Source organism: Hibiscus syriacus, unplaced genomic scaffold (assembly GCF_006381635.1).
Source record: "Hibiscus syriacus cultivar Baekdansim isolate YM2019G1 unplaced genomic scaffold, ASM638163v2 tig00111311_pilon, whole genome shotgun sequence".
Taxonomy (NCBI): domain Eukaryota; kingdom Viridiplantae; phylum Streptophyta; class Magnoliopsida; order Malvales; family Malvaceae; genus Hibiscus; species Hibiscus syriacus.
In genome coordinates this window covers 1652524-1674151 of record NW_024063054.1, presented here as the reverse complement: position 1 = coordinate 1674151, position 21628 = coordinate 1652524, and the positions used below count along the sequence as shown (strand labels likewise).

The following is a 21628-nucleotide window of genomic DNA, read 5'->3' as shown; positions in this document are numbered from 1 at the left end:
GACATGACTATGTGGGAAAAGTTATGAGCTATGTGAAAAGGTAAAAATTTACATGTCTACGCGATATAGACTACGTGAAATGTAAAAGCCCATGTTATGTAGATGAGAACTATAGGTATAGTTGGCATGCCAAGGGTAGAGGGTCTACGCGGTCCTTCGGGACATATGTATATTCTTTGGAACATGTGTGAGGACTTGAAAGACACATACTTGATCCTTAGTATATGTATATGATTCTTAAGGAATTCTATGTGGTCCTTATGGACATCATTATATGGCACTACGGTGCAATTCTACGCGGTCCTTCGGGATATATATATATATTATGTGGAACATGTGTGAAGTCTTGGAAAGACACATACTTGATCCTTAGTATATGTATATGATTCTTAAGGAATTCTATGTGGTCCTTATGGACATCATTATATGGCACTACGGTGCAATTCTACGCGGCACTTCGGTGCAATTATACGAGCTGTGGTGACAGCATAGTGCACAACCTCACATTACTCAGATACCTTAGGTTCTCAATATGCTATCATGGGCCAATAAACTTATTAATACAGATTCATGAATGTTACAGTCATACGCTTACAGGTATGGATATTGATGATGTATACTACATTGATTAAGTACATGTTTGCATCTCATCTCATATGATCATGACATTTTCATTACATTGCCTTGTTATTATTATTGCCTCACTAAGTCGATGACTTAGCGTGTGAGTGTTTCACACGTAGGATCCGAGAAAATAGACGAGACAGGTGAAGCAGCTTGACAGCATTACTCCTGCAACCACCAGATCAGAAACAACTTAATCAGTAGGTCATTTTGTTATGTAAATGGCAGTTGGCATGTAATTAAAGGGTTAAGTTGTGTATGCTCTGAACATTTTGATAAACTTATATTACAATATGTATATTATTGTATTTTCTTAATATAAGTTCAAATATTTTGCTATTATTTGTCAAGAGTTGTATTTTAAAGTCAATGTAGTATCTCTGACTCGTATCCGGGTCGGGTACGGGTTGGGGGTGTTACAGCAATCATATAATGTACATGAATATACCATATCAGAATCAGAATCACTCTATCTTATGACATGTTAATTGTACCTGGACTCTCAATGCAACATACAATAGGCTTTCAGATAAAATCATATCCATTATAAATCAATCATTTCCAATCAGAATCATTTTCAACACGTCATTCTCAAAATCAGCACTTGGACAGTTCATACCCTAAAATAATTTAGAAAACAATATAAAAATATTCTATAATTAAAATCAAATTATTCTTTAAAAATCAAACGAGATTAACTTATCGCAAGTCTTCCTCAATTTAATTGTTTTAATTAACGCGTGTAGTTTATTCGTGCGGTTCGCATTAATACCTAAAATAAAAGCACTCCATTAATCTAAACATGAAGAAGTCTCAAATTTAATTGTTTTAATTAACGCGTGTAATTTATTCGAGCGGTTCGCAATAATAACTAAAGTAAAAGGCCGCGCTCTCCCAAGTATGAAGGCTAGGCTTAGCTAAAACAAATTATATTGAGATTTGCTTTAAATGCAAGTCATGTTTCCATTGTTTGTGTTACAAACTCCATAACCATACGTGATCATTATTTAAAGAATTTATCCTGGCTTTTGTGGTACAATGGACATACCATAATTAATCCAAGCCCTAGGTGGGGTTTTCAAACCAGAGGCCAATTGTATGGGCAGAACAGAGATTTAATTCAGAATAAATAAAAGAAAATATAAAGAAATTTAAGGAGTATAAAATTAAATAATTAATAAAAAATATAAACCAAAAATTTAAAATATAAAAAAATTACTCTACACTTCAACATTCCATTGGGTCCACTCCTGACCAATGGACAAAATTCAACCCATCGGCTACGTCTATATCCATATTCGTCTTCATGTGCATTCATTAACCGACGTGAAATATGGGATGATAAAAGAAAAAATGTTGTTTTTTAAAAGAAGATAAATAAAAAGGGAAGGGAAAAGCATGATCCTTGTGCCTTGCCATGCAAGACTCACTTTCTTATCTCTTTCTATTTTCTTTATTCTTTCCCCCCCTAAAAGTATGCTTCCTTACATTCAATGCATTTGTAACTCCTCCTCCCTCACCCTTGCACACAAATACCATTTTCTCCTCCATCCCTTATTTGCTCTCTTTGGCGATCATAATCCCTGGTGAGATATCACTTGCATACACAATTCTTCCATACATTTATTCTCTAATAAATAAATAATTGCGAGTGAAATGATAACATAGGAAATTGTCATACATCTTCCTAATCTACATCACAAAATCAATCTGTGCATAACAATGCTATCATAATATTTTTTTCAGTACAAGCTATAAAAGAACGTCTTAAGAGGTAGATTTTAAATATTTTACATCATTCGAACAATCACGACCTCTTAATATGATTTTTAACATATATATGTGATTTACTATAACTAAATTTATTCTCAGCTGATAATATCTATTATTAGTGATGGATCTAAAAATACTTTTTAGGTGAACATATATATAGGGGCGGAACTAGAATCTACCAAAGCAAGGGTTAAAATATTTAATATTTTTAATAAATACAATTCTTTTTAAATGGAAGGCCTAGTAATTTTTTTTAATATATATATATATATAATATTAATTAATACTTATTGATTAATAAGAGACATATTCAAATATCGATTAATTATCATTAAAATATCAATTATCTCTTCAACTAAAAGAAATAAATTATTATTTTATATAAATATCAATTGAGTTTGAGATATATCCTAACTTTGAATTAGAGAAATCACTTCCGATTTAATTTTTTTTTAACAAAAAAAAAAATTAACAACAGATGTAATCATATGTGTTTCAAACCTAGAATAGAGTGTGGTTGACCATGTCCCGATCCATCATGTCTTTCACAGTATGAGAAATTGGAGTGACCATCGTCCCTCAATAACCCACAAATAACTCTTCATTGCAATTTGCATGACAACACATGGGAGTGAAAAACAATTTAGATAGCAGAGGACTTTTAGGTCATTTTAAGGGGATGAGTAATAAATAACTGTAAGAACAATTACTTACTTTTGGGGGCAATTTGCTGGCGTCATACCTTTCCTCCCTCCACCACCCCAGCAGTTGAATCCAAGGACCCGTGATGATTCACCGGATTTTCCCGGTCAGACTCATACATTCACCGGAGAAACCAGTTCATCATTTCTAAAAAACTTGTTAGCATTTATTTTGCCGGCAAAACTCTTGAGATAATATTCTCGAGTTTTTTATTTCACGATATAATGTACTCCCAAAATTAATTGTTGTAATAGGGTGAATTGTATAGTGTTAGCCGTAGGTCGCCATGCCTTCCGGGCGACCTACGGCGTGGCAACTTCCCAACGAGCGAATTAACGTGTGCATGGGACATGCACAACCCAACCCATAGGTCGCCATGTCCTCCGGGCGACCTTGTAGGTCTCCATGCACGCCAGGCGACATGGTAGGTCGCCATACACGCCCCGCGACCTTGCTCCCCGCTGCATGCTCGCCTGCTCCCGCTGCTCCATGCACCTTTATTCGCTGCATTATTGCAGCATAATTTTCGCTACCTCATGCAGCATCATTTGTTGCTTCATGCATCAATTATTGCTGCAATCCACGAGAATCAACGGCTCGTGATTCTTCAATTATTGGTGCATGTCAGCCGGCCCTTTAATATATAGGGGTATGATATGGAGTTAAGGAATAATAAGAAAAAAAGGGAGAAGAGTGTCGATAGAAAGGAAATGAATAAGAGGAAGAAGAAGAAATGGAATCCGACAAGCAAACATCGAGGTAAATTTTCATTTTATTTAATTTAAATTAGTTTATTATTTTAAATTATTAGTTTGTTAGTTTAGGGTTAGGGTTAGTTTAGGGTTAGGGTAAAAAATTTACTTAATTAGTTAGTTTGTTAGTAGTTAGTTATATATAAAAAAATATGTAATTAGTTTGTGTTAGTTAAATAGTCAAGTTGTCATATGATTTGTTGAATTTATATTATATAAAAATTTTAGTTAATTAGTTTTTTAGTAGTGAATTATAATTAAAAAATCGTTTATTAGTTTAAGTTATATTAAAGAATAGTTTATTAGTTGAAGTTATATTAAAGAATAGTTTATTAATTGTTTAAGGGAAAAATTCACGTTTAAGTTATTTTTTAAAAAGTTTAGTTTGTTACTTTATAAGTTTATTATATTATAAGTTATTATATTAAATTTTTTGTTGTGTTGTAAATTAGTTAGTTAGTTAGTTAATATTAGATTATATTAAATGATTTTTTAAATATTGTTGTTTAATTTTTTTACAGATTCATTCTAATGGCTGACCAAATTCCACTGTTGAGACTTGACAATGAACATAATTCAAGTCATTTGGGAATAATGGTGAAAAAATATTTGTTTAATGAATTATAATTAATAAATATTTGAATATTATTTTATGATGATTGTGATAAATTTTTTGCATTATTTAATTGTAAGAGGACGAGCAGTGAGTCCTTCGTCTTCGGCTACATAAAGTGCCCAAGCCACACCCATTGATAGAAGAAAACTTGCAAGAGGTTGGATTTTGTTATGTAACATTTGTGCGAGATTACAAGTTGGTCACAGGTTTGATCAGTGCGTTGATTGAACGTTGGAGACCAGAAACGCACACGTTTCATTTGTCGTGTGGCGAATGTACGATAACTTCGAATGATGTGGCAATGAAACTCGGGGTCCAAACTAATGGGATGCCGGTGGTAATGTCACATGAGTTTAATAATGTGGCACAACTTTGCAGCTTGTTTCTTGGGAAAGCGTCTGTACCACCAGAGTGTAAAGAGTGGCGTGTGAGGTTGTCATGGTTGAAGAATGAATTTCAGCTTCAACCAAATAGTACGGAGCACGAAATTATATATGCAACACTAGCATATATATTACAGTTGATTGGGGGAATTTTGATGCCTGATAAATCCGTTAGTTGTGTTCACACTCAGTATCTTCTTTTTTTAACAAATTTTGAGAATAGTATGCAATATAGCTGGGGTTCGGCGATATTGGCGTTCTTGTATCGTGAGATGTGCAAGACGTCATTAGTCGTGAATGATAATAATAAAACAGAAATCGATGGATGTCTTTTGCTGCTACACTGATGGGCTTGGCATAGACTTCCATTTTTGACACCGATTAGTCGGACTGCGGTTGACTTTCCACTTGCCGGAAGGTAATATGAATCCTCTATTTTAATATAAAATATTAATTAGAAAATATTTATTTTGATTAAAATTATTGAACAAAATGTCACTATTTTTGTTTTGATTGATATACAGATAGAGGCATAAAATTGAAGGCACGGGGTTGGTGCACAACAACATTAAAGAGTTCAAGCTAAAGATCAACACTAAGGCCAAAAAGGAGGTATGTATAATCTGTTATTTTTAATTATTATTTAAATTAACTATATTATTTGATTTAAATAAATTTTATTATTTTTGTAATTTTACAGTTTAATTGGAAACCATACATGAATGAAGAAATACTTGCGTTGATACCGCACGATATTTTAGATGGGTTTCAATATTGGTGTGTTGTTACACCATTGATCAATTTTGCTTTTGTTAAGATCTAATTTGGGGATAGAGTGTTGAGGCAATTCCACTTCCACCAACCTATTCTGCGGAATCCATGGGATCATGACCTCCTCCAAAACTTAGATGGTCGTCGTCAGGTAAATTGGGTTGAGACACATAACGACCTGCACAGATTTGATGGTCGTCGTGAAAAAAATGTTAATTGGGTTGAGAAGCATGCAACCTACATTAATGCTTGGAACAATATGGCTTCATTCATGACAACTCTTGACGACATTCAAGACGACGACTTTAATTTTGAGACTTCGGCTTACCTTACTTATTTTTAGGATAATGGAAAGTCGTTCCTGACAACAATGGTAGAGAGGCGACAATTTTTTAGGTTTAAGAAAATATTTTGTAAAGTTGAATACTCTCTACCGAGTAGGAGTGGGAGTGGGAGTTCATCTCAACAACCTGAAGAGGAAATGACCGATGTGGATAATAGTGCACCACAACCGTTCGGCGATGCGGGATCGTTGCATCACGCAGTTGATGATTCTACTGTCCCGACATACATACCAGAGTTTGTGCAGCCTGAGGCACCCATCTACTCTCCCATGTTTTCGTCGACGTATGACTTTGAACACATGGCAGTTCAAATGCCCCCAATGAATGAGGAGGATGGGTACCATACTCCTGAGCAACCGCAACGGCCATAACGTATCAGACGTCCGCCCCGACATTATCATTCAACAACACCCCCGGCATCGACAACAATTGTAAACTCGTTTGCTATTTGTTACAAATTATATATTGAAATTAGACTAGTTTTTTAACCTTAACAATGATTTTTAGTATCAAATCATTATTATAATTTTATTACTAGTAATCAATAGTAAATCATTAGTATCAAATAATTAAATATTAATAATAAATCATTATTAATAATAATTAGTAAATCATTAGTATTAAATCATTAAATATTTAAAAATCATTAATAAATTCGACTATGTATAAATTTAAATTCGAGTAGTCCACACTTGTACACTCATTTGTTATTATTCAATAATTATTAGTAATAATTATTAAATCATTATTATAAAATCATTATTATAAAATCATTACTAATCATTATTAAATCATTACTATTAAATCATTATTATAATGATTATTATTAAATCATTATTATAATGATTATTATTAAATCATTATTATTAAATCATTATTATAATGATTATTACTAAATCATTATTATAATGATTATTATCAAATCATTATTAAATAATCAAATCATTAAATATTAGTCATTATTAAATTATTATTATAATGATTATTACTAAATCATTATTAAATCATAATATTAAAATCATTACTAAATCAATAAATAATTAAATATCAAAATCATTACTAAATCATCAAATCATTAAATATTAAAATCATTATTAAATCATTTTTATGGTTAATTGAAGCACACATCCATTCAAATCTGTTCAAGTCCTCAAATTATAAATGTCATATCAATTAGGTCCCTCTATTTAAAAACTCCGCTCGAATAATTTATCGACAAAAATTACATAAATTCAACTTCAATGTGAAGATATAATAATTTATCACCCTATTAATATCAAATTATTATTATAATTTCATTATTACTAATAATTACTAAAGCATTACTATCAAATCATTAAATATTAACAATAATTTAATTATTACTAATCATTACTACCAAATCATTAAATATTAATAATAATTTAATTATTACTAATCATTACTACCAAATCATTAAATATTAATAATAATTTCATTATTACTAATCATTACTACTAAATCATTAAATATTAATAATAATTTTATTATTACTAATATTACTATCAAATCATTAAATATTAATAATAATTTCATTATTACTAATCATTACAAAATAATTATTATAATTTTAAATATAAATTCATTATTAAATCATGATTAGCAAATCATTACTAAATCAAATCATATCATTATTACAAATTAAACAAGTGTTCCATGGATGAGTATTAGTTATGTAACGAAAATGGCGTTAATTGAACTACACGTCCATTCAAATATATTCAAGTCCTCGAATTATAAATCATTACAAAATTAAATACGGATAAAAACATAGAAATACATATATGATTACTAATGATGAGGCCTATATCTTGGTAAATTAGGACAATTGTTTTTTGAATGGCCTTCACCCCTACATAATTCGCATCTCTTTGCTTGACCTCTTTCTCTAGCATGGAAATCCATACTGGTATGAATACGAGTGGACTCAGGTCGACCCTTTGGACTTTTGCGAAGCATTGGATTTGGCAACCATTCATCATGATCCTTTTTGGGCCAATATGATTCATTCGGGATATGTCTGAACGCATAGTTGTAGACATTTAATATCCTACGTAGGTGAAAGCATTCATCAACATAAGTGTATGCGCTTACACCAACATACATACATGCAGCGACTGCATGAACACATGGATATTTCCATGACTGAAAACGACCACAATCACACTATTTGTGTCGTAAATCAACTTTAAATGTTTGGTCTTCTCCTCTGACGTTACGGCGTATACACGACACGACAAAAGTATGACCAACTCGGTCGAAATTATGAATAACCATTGATGTTGCCAATCACTCATTTGCTTCCATTGATTCCACCACTATAGGAGCCCAAGTTGTACCTCTATTTATGAGACTCTCAATTTCCTTGCCTTTATCCGACCAAACTTTAGCCAATCTAAAGTATGTCTCTTTCACCACACTCGCTATTGGGAGATGGCGTGTACCTTTTAGTACCGAATTAATGGCCTCAGCAAGGTTTGTGGTCATATGTTCGTATCTCCGACCTTCATCGTATGCTTGTAACCATTTTTCCCACGGTATTTTTGAATCCCACTTCCAAACATGCCAATCATCGTAAAATACCTTCAAATTCTCCAATATTTTGTCAAAATTTGGTCGACGTAGTTCGTATCCTGTTTCATAATATATTGTGTTAAACCGTAATTTAAAAAACCATGTAAAAAATGCACAAATATTGAAAATAAAACTTACCCATGCTGACTATCTCGCTACGAATGTGTGCTTTGTGAAACTGGTCAATACTATTCTTGTCAATATGACGGATACAAAATGTCGGATATGTATACGGAGGTATCCAACGACTTCTTGTTCGTTCAATTATCGCCAAAATACCCGTTCCTCTATCGGATATAAAGCAAACTCCATCTTCACGAACGACATATTGACGTAGATTGGTCAGAAAGAAATCCCAAGCCTATGTTGTCTCTCCCTCAACAATGGTGAATGCAATTGGGAAGATATTTCGCTCACAATCTTGAGCAACTGTCATCAAAAGTACATGCCTATATTGACCATACAACCACGTACCATCTACTTGGATCATACGTTTGCAAATGGAAATCCTTCAATACATGCCTTGAATGCCCAAATAGTATATGAAATATTTTCTTCCCTGGTAGAAGTTGACCTTCTTCGTCATATGATGGCATTGTTTGAGACTTCACTATGGTTCCTGGGATAAATCACTTCATTGCTTGTAGCAAATGTGTAGCTCATTGTACGATGTATCCCAATCTCCATACATCAGCTTCATTGCCTTCATCTTCGCATTCCACACCTTGCCATATTTTACTTGATATCCAAATTGGCTTCGAATAGATGCAGCTAACACTGAACAAGATATCCTTGGATCCTTTTCAACCATCGTCTTCACGTATTCGCATATTACATCGGAGTCCAATAGTCGGTGGTCTTGTTCGATGGAGTTTTGTAAACATGTGTGCGGACCATTGTACCTCGTGATGACCCAAACATCGTGTCTTTAATTTTTCGACACTCTGATCTTCCACTTGCACTCTGGGCTATATTTTACACACCTCGCGTATAGGGTTTTATGGTTGGACTCTGCAACATGGACATTAACATGGCATTTGATGTTGTACTCTTTAATCGCCAGCGTAGCTTCATTTTTTCGCTGAATTGCACCCCAACTGAAAATTCACCAGAATTATCGAATGATTCAGTCATTTGGTGCGGAGGTAAATATGGCATGTCTGGGAATTCAGGTGCCCTCATCGCATCATAGTCTATCTCGTACATGTGAGGAGTAGCTTTATACGGTGCCGGAACTTCATCAATTGCACCTCCACTGAAAATATTTTCATCGTCGCCCAAAATGGGTTCTTCGGTTTCTTCATCTTCGCTTGAATCATCATGAATTTCTCCCCATCGATTTTCAGCATCAATATCAACAGCCAATTCCGGTATGTTTCTTGTCTCATACTCTGCTGCTGCAAATGTCCCTCCGACTTCATTTACACTTTCCAATAGTGCCATAAAACTGTTCGAGAACTTGTATGTCGGCTCCTCAAACTGACTATATAAAGCCATTTCATATGGATTTTGAGTCACACCTCTTGATGACCCATGAACATCACATATGTTACGCACATCAACAAATAACTCAATAACTGCTATATTGGTTGACTCATGTAATCCAAACCTGGTTCCAATATCATCATCTTCTTCAAGTGGAACTGCAGCATATCTGACTGGGTTGGGGCATATCATAAACTTATACCTCAAACCATCAATTACAGCTCAAATTTTTCTTTCTATCTTATGTTTCATTTCTATAAATGTGATGTCTTTTTTGAACATCATATTTATTGGTTTTTCAGACTGATAAACTACTCCGACTTCATTTTCCATAATCTGTCCATTATAGTGGACAATCGTGAAAAAGTTGTTGCTCATTTTCTCTACAAATAAAAAAAATTTAGATTAAAAATTAGATAAGATAATTTCATAAATCATTAAATAATTAAATATAATATAATATACTATTATATTAACGATCAAATAAAATATTTTATTTAACTTGATTGATTGATTACTAATAATACTAATAATGGTTTAATAATTATTATTAATCTAATGATTTGATATTTAATAATTTAATAATATTATGATTTAGTCATGATTACTAATAATTATTTATTATAAATATTTAATGATTTAGATTTGATACTAATCATTTAGTAATGATTACTAATTAATTTTTACTCCTTACTAATTTACACATATAATATAAATTAAACAAAATATTTTTTTTAAAACAACACTAAATATTTTTAAACACAATATTTTTTTAAACGAAAATTATCTCGCATAAATTAGTTTATATAATATAATATAAACTTACTAACTAAACTAATTTACACATACACAACAACAAAAAATGGACAACAAAAAATAATAAATTACCCGCATATTTATGCCTTATTCATTTCCTTTCTTGTTTCTTTCTTCGAATCAATCTGTACATGGGCAAATGTTGTGGAATAATGTTCTGTATGTGTAAACAAAATATTTCTTTAAACAACAATAAATTAAACAAATTAATTTTTATATAATCTAATATATTATAATATAACTTAAACTAATAAACTATTTCTTTATTATAATATAACTTAGTTAAAATAACAAACTAATTAAGCACTAATTAAATTTTTTTATAATATAACTTCAACGAACAACCTAATATACGTTTAAAGACACTAACAAATTAATTAAATATTTTTTTATATTTAATAACTTAAACTAAGAAACTAATTAACTAATTTTTTATATAATATAATATATAACTTAAACTAACAAACTAATATAATATAACTTAAACTAACAAACTAATAATTTATACTAACAAACTAATTAACTAAATTTTAGTTTTACCCTAACCTCTAAACTAACAAACTAATAATTTCATATAATAAACTAAATTAAACAATAAAAATTACCTTACGAACTATGTTTGAGCCTTTATCTTCTTTTCTTCTTCTTCCTTTTCTTTCTCTCGACAAAGTTTATATGTGCTTATGTTTATGCTTCTGGTTCTGCTTCTACTTCTACTCTAAACCTCATATCCTTTATATAAAGCAAATGAGCATTGGACAGAGTCATTAAATTTGACTGTTGAAGCAAATAATATTAGCATTGAATCGTGTAACTATTGAGCATTGAAAGGTTGCAATTGAACATCAATATTTGTTGCATTTAACAGCTAAATTAACGCTGCAATAATGCAGTTATGGATGCAACGCATGCAGCTACGGATGCAGGAATCTCCCAGCTATGGATGGAACGCATGCATGAGGCTATGGATGCAACGCATGCATGAGGGATCAGAGGGTTAAAGCTTGGTCGTGGTGCAGAATCTCCAAAGCTTGGTCGACGGGACTCCATGGCGACCTACCATGTCGCCAGGTGACGCCAGACAGAATAGTGATTATCCTGCAGGCGCTCCAACAGATGATTCACAAGAGAAAATTTGCGCAAAAAAATCCAGAGAAAAAAGTCTCTAGGGTTTAATAAAATATTATAAAATCAAATAATGCCAAAATCAGTTCACAAACCGGACTGTTGTAGCCAAAAATCGTCTTTATTCGAATTTTGCCAAAAATAGAAAAATCTCGAAAATCACTCTAAATTGAAATTCGAAATAAAATCGGCAATCTCCAAAAAATCCGGCCTAAATCGAATTTAAATTGACTTCCTAATTGAAAATCGAAATATTACCATAAATAGTAAAAAAATATCTAATTCTAGTGATTCGGAGGGAAAAACGGCAGAATTTGAGGTTGAAAAAAGGCCACATGGGCTCAATGTGAAGAGCGTGCGCGTCGAAAAGAGCTTTTCGAATTGGAGTCTTATGCGCGATCCTGACATCTGTAGCCAAAGTTATGGCCAAAAGACTGAAACATACTCAAAACGACCCCAATGAGGAACATGTCACAATCAATTCCCGCCTTTGCGCTGATCTGCCAATTCATGGTATCTCAGCGCCATCAAGGTGCAATATGACAGCTCAGCATCATCTGTCTCGGATCCCCCTGCATCACCAGGACTCTATGGCGACCTACACCAATTCGCTGTGCATGGCCCATGCACAGCTCCCACATGCATGCATCCACTCCTTGGTCGCCCAGAGTGCATGGCGACATCTTTGCTCACTGTAAAATTCACATATCTTAACAAATAATATATCCAAAGCATTATCTCGTAAAATAAAAAATTCGAAAATATTATATCGTGGATTTTACCTATTTTGCCTTAAAGATCTTTTGAATTAGGGCCCTAAAGTCATAGGCCATGTAGCTTAGCGAAGAGAGAGATCAAAGCTCTCTCTAAAAGGTCAAAGGTGGCAATCTCCTTTATTCCCCCCCCCCCCTCCTTCTTGTAGAGCCTTGTTCTCTTCACTACTTCCCTTATTTACTACTTCCTAAATCTTCATATCAGTTTAGATTTAAAAGCGACGTTTTCTCCATTCTCCCCCACTCACTTTCCATTTTCCCACCGTTTCTTTCTCTTAATTGAGAGAGATGGGGCGATGTTAATGATTGATTGATTTTTTTTCTTCAACGAGGAATTAAAAAGATCATGGCTGTTTCTCCATGTTTGGTTGTTATTGATCAGAAGAAACACTGGTGGGTTCGCAATAGAAAGGTAAAATAAAAACTCGTCCATCTTTTTTATCCAGTTTCTGCAAAGATCTTCGCTTTGCTCAAATGGTGTTTTTTTTTTTTTTTTTTGAAAAGAATGAAGTTATACATATACATTTGATCTGTGCAGGTTGTAGAAAAGTATGTAAAGGATGCAAGGAGCCTTATCGCGACGCAAGAACACGACGAGATCTTTTCCGCTCTCAATCTTCTCGACGCAGCATTGGCTATCTCGCCGCGTTTAGAGACCGTGCTGGAACTCAAAGTCAGGTCTTTGCTGTACCTGAGGCGTTTCAAGGACGTTGCTGACATGCTTCAAGACTACATTCCCAGTCTCAAGATGTCCACCGACGACTCCGGCTCCGGCTCCATTTGCTAGGATAACTCGTCGCAAACGCTCTCGAGAGAGCGAGTCAAGCTTCTCCCTTCTAACAACTCGTCTTCCGACTCACCTGATCGTGACCCGTCTTTCAAGTGTTTCTCTGTCTCGGACTTGAAGAAGAAAGTGATGGCTGGGTTGAGTAAAAACTGCGACAAAGAAGGGCAATGGAGGTAAATTTCATCTCCTTTTGTCTTTTGGGTCCAACTTCGTATGTGTTTGTTTAATTGTTGTCATCAGGGGACAACATGTTCTGATGTTCTGTTCTATTTGGTATCGAAGTAAATGTAGAACCAGCAGTCTTCGTGGAGTTCCCAACTAATTCACCCTTAAAAATGACCCAACTTTTTTATATTATTACTAAATAACCAATAATCCTTTAAATCAGAGTTTAATACGCCCTTAAACATCCATAGCACTAACTCAAATGAGAAAAAAAATTCTTAAAACTTGTCTCTTTTGGACTTTTACTTTTAAATGTTATTGTTAGTTGACTGTCAAAATCATATAAAACTAGCAGAAGCGATAGGAAAATAATAATTATTTTGTTTTGACAAAATAAAACAAACGATAATTTAAGAACCGAAAAATATTAAAAATAAACAAAAACCCAATTATGATGTGGCTATTTTGAATTTTTAAACGAGGGTATTTAAGTAATTCCGAACTTTGTTGAATTCTGGAACTCAAATTTGATGCAGGTACCTGGTTCTAGGCCAAGCATGCTGCCACTTGGGACTAATGGAAGACGCCATGGCACTCCTCCAAACCGGTAAACGTCTAGCCTCCGCCGCATTCCGCCGTGAAAGCATCTGCTTACCCGACGATAGCTTCTCTCTCCCTACCACCATTAATAATTCTGACATCTCCTTCGCCACAACGCCCCCGTCTACACCCCGTCGCAATCCTACGCCTCTCTCTGAATTTGAAAACATTTCCCAACTTCTTTCATGTATCAAATTCCTCATCCGCCGTCGAACCGCTGTCATCGCCGCCTTAGATGCTGGCCTATACTCTGAAGCCATACGCCATTTCTCCAAAATTGTAGAGGGTCGCCGCCCCGCTCCTGGGCTTCCTAGCAGAGTGTTATATGCATCGAGCCTCTGCTTACAAGGCCTCGGGTCGAATAGCGGAGGCAGTCGCCGACTGTAACAAAACGCTTGCTCTCGATCCATCCTGCATCCAAGCGCTCGATACCAGGGCCTCGCTTCTCGAAACAATACGATGTTTACCCGATTGTTTACACGACCTTGAACACTTGAAACTGCTTTACAATTCCATCTTGCGAGACAGAAGACTTCCAGGTCATGCCTGGAAGCGACACAACGTTCGGTACAGGGAGATTCCAGGGAAACTTTGTGTAGTAACCACTAGAATCCAACGATTGAAACAGAGGGTTGCTTCTGGTGAGACTGCAAATGTTGATTATTATGCATTGATTGGTTTGAGACGTGGGAGCTCAAGGTCTGAGCTTGAGAGAGTACATTTGCTCCTGTGTTTAAGGCATAAACCGGATAAAGCTACCAACTTTATAGATCGATGTGAGTTCGCCGATGAGCTCGATATCGACTCTGTTAAAGACAGAGCCAAGATGTCGGCTTTGCTTCTCTACAGATTGCTTCAGAAAGGGCATTCCAGCGTGATTTCTACAATAATGGATGAAGAAGCAGCTATCACTAGGAAGAAAGCTGCTAGTGCTCTGCAACAAGCAAAACATGCAACAATTCAAGTGCCGCAAACGCAAGATTCAAACTCTAATATAGAACCCAAAGCTAATCTCGCTTCTTCAACTAATTCCTCAGATGAAAATACGTTTCAAGGAGTTTTTTGCAGGGATCTTGCAGCGGTTGGGAAATTGCTATCACAAGTAGGGTTTAATCGTCAACTTCCAATGAAGTATGAAGCACTGAGCTGCTGATTATTTCTTAGACCACCACTTCACTGTCAGATCAAAGATTAAAAATTTACTGGAAGCGTTTACCGGCGGATGAATCTCTTCACAAAAAAAATGAAAAAAAAATTAACCAGTCGAAAAATTTTGTCTTCACCTTTCTTCCTAGACGTTTTTATGTACCATATGTACAGAAATTTTCATAATTGAATTTCTACTTTTGGGTACATTTGCTTAGGCAGCTTAGCCTAAAACGTTCTTTTTCCATTTCGAATTCAACTTAATGGATTAACATGTTTAGATTTACACTAGATATTTTTTCTGCAGACTGACATGTATGATATTCCACTCGATTTTGTATTTGCTAGTTCCACACCAAATGTTTTTACATTATGTGGGGTTTTATTTCATGGCTTCGTTGTTTAAACGTGGCCTATATTGAACTGAAACTTGACAATGTCAAGTCAGGTACTTTCGAATCTGGTCTCTGCCAAAACAAAAGCAAAGCCGCTTTTTGTAAAAGTGATGTCAATTCATGCGCCATCAATTGTGTTCTTGGAGGCATGCAAAAATACTTAGAGGGGTTTGGTTCAAGGATTGTGGGATGAGAATCTCATATTCTCATGTTTGATTAGTCAGGAATTTTATTTTCGGTAATATTTTATTACCAATAATAGATTTTTGGGGTATATTATCAGGAATGTCATTATTTCTATTCACTTAGGTATTGTAACATTATCTGCGTTTTGGACTAAAATACCCTTAAATTTCTATTTTTTAAAAAAAATATCTTTCTTCTGTCATAGAATAATAAAAATTTTACGAATGTGAAATTACAAATTTATTCTTAAATTATTTTAGATTTGCAAAAAAAAAAGTCTATAATTAAAATTTTATATGAAATTCAGGGGTTAAAAAAAATTTACCATTTCATTAAACCTTTTTTATATTTTTAATTTTGTAAAAAAAATTATATAAATATTATGAATTTAATTTTTTTTAAAAAAATATATAAATATTTTACAATTTGTAATATTATACAAATATATAATAAGGACAATTTGGTCAAATATACATTCCAATAATCTTTTATTCCTTTAACCAAACAAGGTAATCTGACATTCCTGCTAAACCAACCAAACACAAAATACAAATTCCTAGTAATCCTATTCCCTGGTAATCTTTTATTCCCACTAATAATCTTACATTCCGTGAACCAAACGCACCCTTATTCTCAGTTGCAATCCTCAATGTACATAATTGCGTGCGAGGGAGTTTGTATCAATAAAGCTGTTAGGTTAATACTGTATTACACTTTTGTTCATCAGAGAACCTGGTTTCATCCGTTTTCTTTATTCACTGTAGTAATCATCAAAGTTTTAGAAGATATATATTATATTTATGAAACGTACGTTGTTTTTGTACTTTACATTAAAAGAGTTTAATATTAATTAACTCCTTTTTTTCCCTCGTTTAGTACTTTACATTAAAAGAGTTTAATATTAATTAACTCTTTTTTTCCCTCGTTTACTTTCGTGGGAACCAAACGAGGAATCACCATCGCACGTAAAACAAGGAATTAACCTTTTACCAACCCATCATATCTTCGCTTTAAAAACATAAAATTGTTATATTATGATTATCATTCACGTACAATTAAACTTCTTTACTTGAAAGTAATGAGTGATTATATACAGCTAGTCTATGGCTCTATGCACTAACGAACAAATAATCATTCATATAACATATAAAAAGTAAAATAATTGGAAATCATGAAAATATGATTGTAAAGAAACTCGAATGAAACTTGTATAGTTTTTAAAAGAGCAAAAACAGAGGGGGTGAGTTAATAGAAAAGACTAAGGCGCAATTAGCAAAAGACGGAAAATTGTTAGATATGATGGTGGGAGTGATGGGAAAAATGGAAAAGGAGAAATGAATGGTTGAAGAGGGTTAATATCCTCCTATCTTTAAATCTAGGGTCTTTTACACTTTAGATGTATCACGTCTCGGATGAAGATTGTAGGTCAGAGACAGAGAACGATTATATTAATCTAAATAGTTCAATATTATGATTGGGCTTGTATCTTGCTATGAAATAATGTAGTGATTGAGATTGGACTTCAACGTTATTAAGTCCATTTGTCGGACAAGTTGTAGCTAAAAACAGCCTTTGGAGGACCTTTCATGGGAATATGTTCAAAGTGTCCGAAAATTATGTCTCGATAGATTAACTATTGGTTGTCTCTAAAGATGTATTTGAATAGATTATTTGATGGTCATATTCTAAGATACGTCCGAATGGGTTGTTCGAAGATAACTATTAGGTATTAGGTGTAATATATATTCATCCACAACCTTCTCAGTCCTAGGCAGGAGTGTTCAAAAATATGTGACTGTTGATCTGCGTTGGTTGATCCAGCGGTCCGAGTATAAAATAATTAGGTAATTCTCTAAAAAGTATTAATAATATTATGAATATTTATAGGGTAAATTATATATTTAATACCTAAACTATCAGTTTTGGTCTTTTTTAGTACTTAAACTTTTATTTTTTTTTCAAAATCATACCTAATGTTTAATTTTTATTTTATTTTAATACCCGTTGTTCAAAACCATACCTAATATTTAGTTTTTGTTTCATTTTAGTACCCCATTGTTCAATACTTAACACACTTAGTTAGGGATGACAGATGGGTATAATTTCGTGGATTTTACACCGCACTCGCTTCAATTCGGGCAGGGGGTGAGTATAAGTTTAGTAGGTAGTGGGCAGTTATGGATGTAAAAAGTCATACCCGTCATGGGTAGTGGGTAGGTGATTGGTTTAAGACCTTACCCTCCTCATATCCGCCTGCACTGCATTCGCCCGCCCACTAATTACCCATTGTATAAATTTTAGACCATTATCAATTGGATTAATTATCTCATTCATACATGAAGTATATCAAATTCTCAGTTTCATTCATAATGTTTTAAAATTCTTGATTTCATACACGGTGTTTTCTGCCGTTAACAGGCTTACCCACTTCCGTCACGAAAAATGACATGGAACCTTATGACCATTGAAAAAATGACACATGACACTTTATAAATATATATATATATATATTTTATTTTTTTTATTAAAAAAACCATTTCCTCCATATTTTGACAAAAACATATAACAAATACTTACACCGGTATAAGTATGTGTTATATTTTTTGTCAAAATAAGGGGAAATGAGTTTTTTTTAAAAAAAAATTAAAGTGTCACGTGTCATTTTTTCAGTGGTTACAAGGTTCCACATGGGCGGGTGTAGATTTCAGAATGTACCTGCGTGGGCGAGTGTTGATTTAAAAAATTTAGCCGTCATGGGTGGTGGGTAGGTGTGGATACGAAAATATAATGTGGATATGGGGATGGGGTATCTGCACCCGCCCCGCCCGTTTTCCATCCATACACTTAGTAGCTAAACTATCAATTTCGGCCAGTTATAGTACCTAAACTTTCAAAAAAAATTCAAGACTTAACGTTAAATTTTGACCAAGATACTAAAATGAAACAAAAACTAAACTTTAGGTATGATTTTGAAAAAATTGAAAGTTTAGGTACTGAAATAGACCAAAACTGATAGTTTAGATATTAAACACGTAATTTACCAATGTTTGAAATAGATTATTCAATTTTATATGATTTTGTGACCATAAAAAAACATTTTTTTTTGTAACTTCTTCAAATTAAAACGATAATAGCACATTTTGTAACTTGTTTAAAAGGTAGTATAAAATATCTTTTGATTTCTTAACTGGATAGTTTTTCATAATTTGAATATAGTTTACATCAATCTTTGAATTTGAGTTTTTATCTTCTGATATTCACTTAAAAAGTGATAATTTTATAGTATCACACCACCCAAATTTTTAAAATGAGAAAAGTATGACATTCTTAGATTAAATAGAAAAAGTTTAAAAGTTGAGGGACTAAAGCTTGGTTTATTCCTATTTAAAAATTCATGAAAGCGCCACCAACCTCCAACCAGCTGTCTAGCAATGAAGAAAGAAGTCCACACTTTAAAATATTAAAAGACGAAAATGAAAAAAAGTTTCCCATTTTTTATTCACTATATTGAATATTCTAGAAGATCGGAGATATGGCTTGGATAACAAGATTCCTAACGGCGGTGGCTTTCTTAGCTGTCGGGGTAATATTCTCGCCGGAGACTTTCGGATCAAAATCGGACGGTTCAAATTCTCCCAGTCTCTCCACTTTCATTAAGCTGGCTCATCTCCTCAGCTTCGCAACCGCCTTTGGCGCCGCCCTTTGGGTCACTTTCATCGGCGGTATCATCATGTTCAAGTATGCTCTTCCATCACCATCTTAATTGCATTTAAAAACATTTCCTTCGAGTAATCAAGATTTTGTTATTTTTAAATGCTTAGGAATCTGCCGAGGCATCAATTTGGTAATCTTCAAAGCAAGATGTTCCCGGCTTATTTCTCAATGGTCGGGGTTTGTTGTGCCATTTCGGTGGCGGCGTTTGGTTATATGCATCCCTGGAAGTCAGCGACGTCGCCTGAGAAGTACCAGCTTGGTTTTTTGGTTTCTGCATTTGCTTTCAATCTCTCCAATTTGTTCGTTTTTACTCCCATGACCATTGAGGTAATTTTTTGGTCGAGTTTATCTAATTCTTGTCGATCATAGAAATTTGAATTCCGCGTTGTCAAGTTAGCTAATCAAAATGTGCTAAGTTCAATTTCATTTATAGGGTTTCAGCTGGTTGGCTAAAGAAGGGAACAAGAAAAATCCAAATTTTACTTTCTAAAATGTTTAAATTTTGATGTCTTTTATTTGTATGAGAATTTAGAATACCTTACTACTTTTGAGAGTATTGGTATAAGATTTAGATGATTGGATGCTTGTGTTGAATCCATAAGATCTATGGCTTTGAGCATTTTCTGGTTTTCTCTAACATTTTGTCAGGAATCTCGAGTAGATTATTTGGTTCATTTTAGGTCGTTTATTTGCTGCATTTCTAAGAAGAGCTTTTGTTTTTTTATTTTGGTTTGCTTGTTGACTTGCTGAATTGCAGTTGTGTATATGCAATGCTTTTGTGGTATGAATATGTATATGTATGATCATGCAGATGATGAAGCAAAGGCACAAAGTGGAAAGAGAAGCGAACATTGGTGATGAAATTGGATGGACGAAGAATCAGGAAGTTGCAAAGTCTAATCCAAAACTTGCAGCAATGAACAAGAAATTCGGAATGATTCATGGGTTATCTTCCCTTGCAAATATTATGTCCTTTGGCAGCCTTGCCATGCACTCGTGGTACTTAGCTGGTAAGCTCAATCTGTAGTTGTCCAAGTTCTAAATTTGCATTCTGGTTATAGATTGAACTGATGATCTATACTTAATGTTTCCCCTTGGATAAATGTAAAACTGAATCGAATGTTAGTAAAGAGGATTCAGTGTTATTAGGTCGCTTTAAAATAAATGAACAAAATGAAATGTTGTTTCATGTCAAGTAGGGTGGTGAGGTTAGACTTTTTCTTAATGAAATTATTATTTGAGTACATTGCGGTTGGTTAGCTTGGTTTATCTTGGCTATCTACCTAACTACTACTGCATAAATAAGCTTTGATCGCACTGATTTAGTCTTTTTGGATCATCCAACCCTTGCCATGCTTTTGTTTATTTTGATAATGCACTGATAGTGATACTTGGTAGGATGGTTTTCCTGGTTTGTGGCAACCTAGCAAAACTGTAACTCAAACTGTTTAACTGTCATCGATAGGATTGTGTAAAACTCTATTTGATCCCCCCAAAAAAATATTTTTTTTAATTTTGAATTATTCGAGTCAACTTGAATTTTTGGTTCAGATTTCAAACTTGAATTGAGATTGAATTTGTAAATTTCAAATATACTAAAAAATGAAAATTAAAATAATGTCTTTTTTAATCTTTAGTTGTGTAAATTGATTTTTCCTCCACTTGATTTGATCAAATACTCGTTCTCAACTTTTATTCATTGGTCAACGGTTAATGGGTACGTGTGGAGGTAGACCTTGGGCCTTTTCTTGGAGAACACTTTGAACAGAAGAACCGTGTCAATTACCCAACTTCATTATTCTAGTTTTATCCTATTGACCGCAAGATCAGCGGCATTGGCATGGTTTGGCCCTAAATAAAGCACTACTCTTACTGGCGC

The 21628-nt window shown here is 33.7% G+C and overlaps 1 protein-coding gene and 1 pseudogene across 1 annotated transcript; both read left to right on the top strand.

The window, feature by feature from the left end:
* Window positions 1–13054: 13054 nt before the first annotated feature.
* Window positions 13055–15461, top strand: LOC120158322 (annotated as a pseudogene).
* A 4007-nt stretch (window positions 15462–19468) lies between these two features.
* Window positions 19469–20944, top strand: LOC120158311 (transmembrane protein 205-like). The gene is made up of 3 exons (XM_039169186.1): window positions 19469–19773; window positions 19857–20076; window positions 20561–20944. Exons 1-3 carry the CDS (start codon window positions 19568–19570, stop codon window positions 20774–20776), a joined length of 642 nt encoding a protein of 213 aa, XP_039025117.1. The 5' UTR covers window positions 19469–19567; the 3' UTR covers window positions 20777–20944.
* The last annotated feature ends 684 nt before the right edge of the window (window positions 20945–21628 follow it).

Excerpts from the sequence above, each read along its gene's own strand:
- LOC120158311 (XM_039169186.1), top strand. The coding sequence starts at position 19,568 with ATGGCTTGGATAACAAGATTCCTAACGGCGGTGGCTTTCTTAGCTGTC. Across the intron at positions 19,774-19,856 it reads GGCGGTATCATCATGTTCAA|GAATCTGCCGAGGCATCAAT; the intron begins GTATGCTCTTCC and ends TTAAATGCTTAG. Across the intron at positions 20,077-20,560 it reads TTACTCCCATGACCATTGAG|ATGATGAAGCAAAGGCACAA; the intron begins GTAATTTTTTGG and ends ATGATCATGCAG.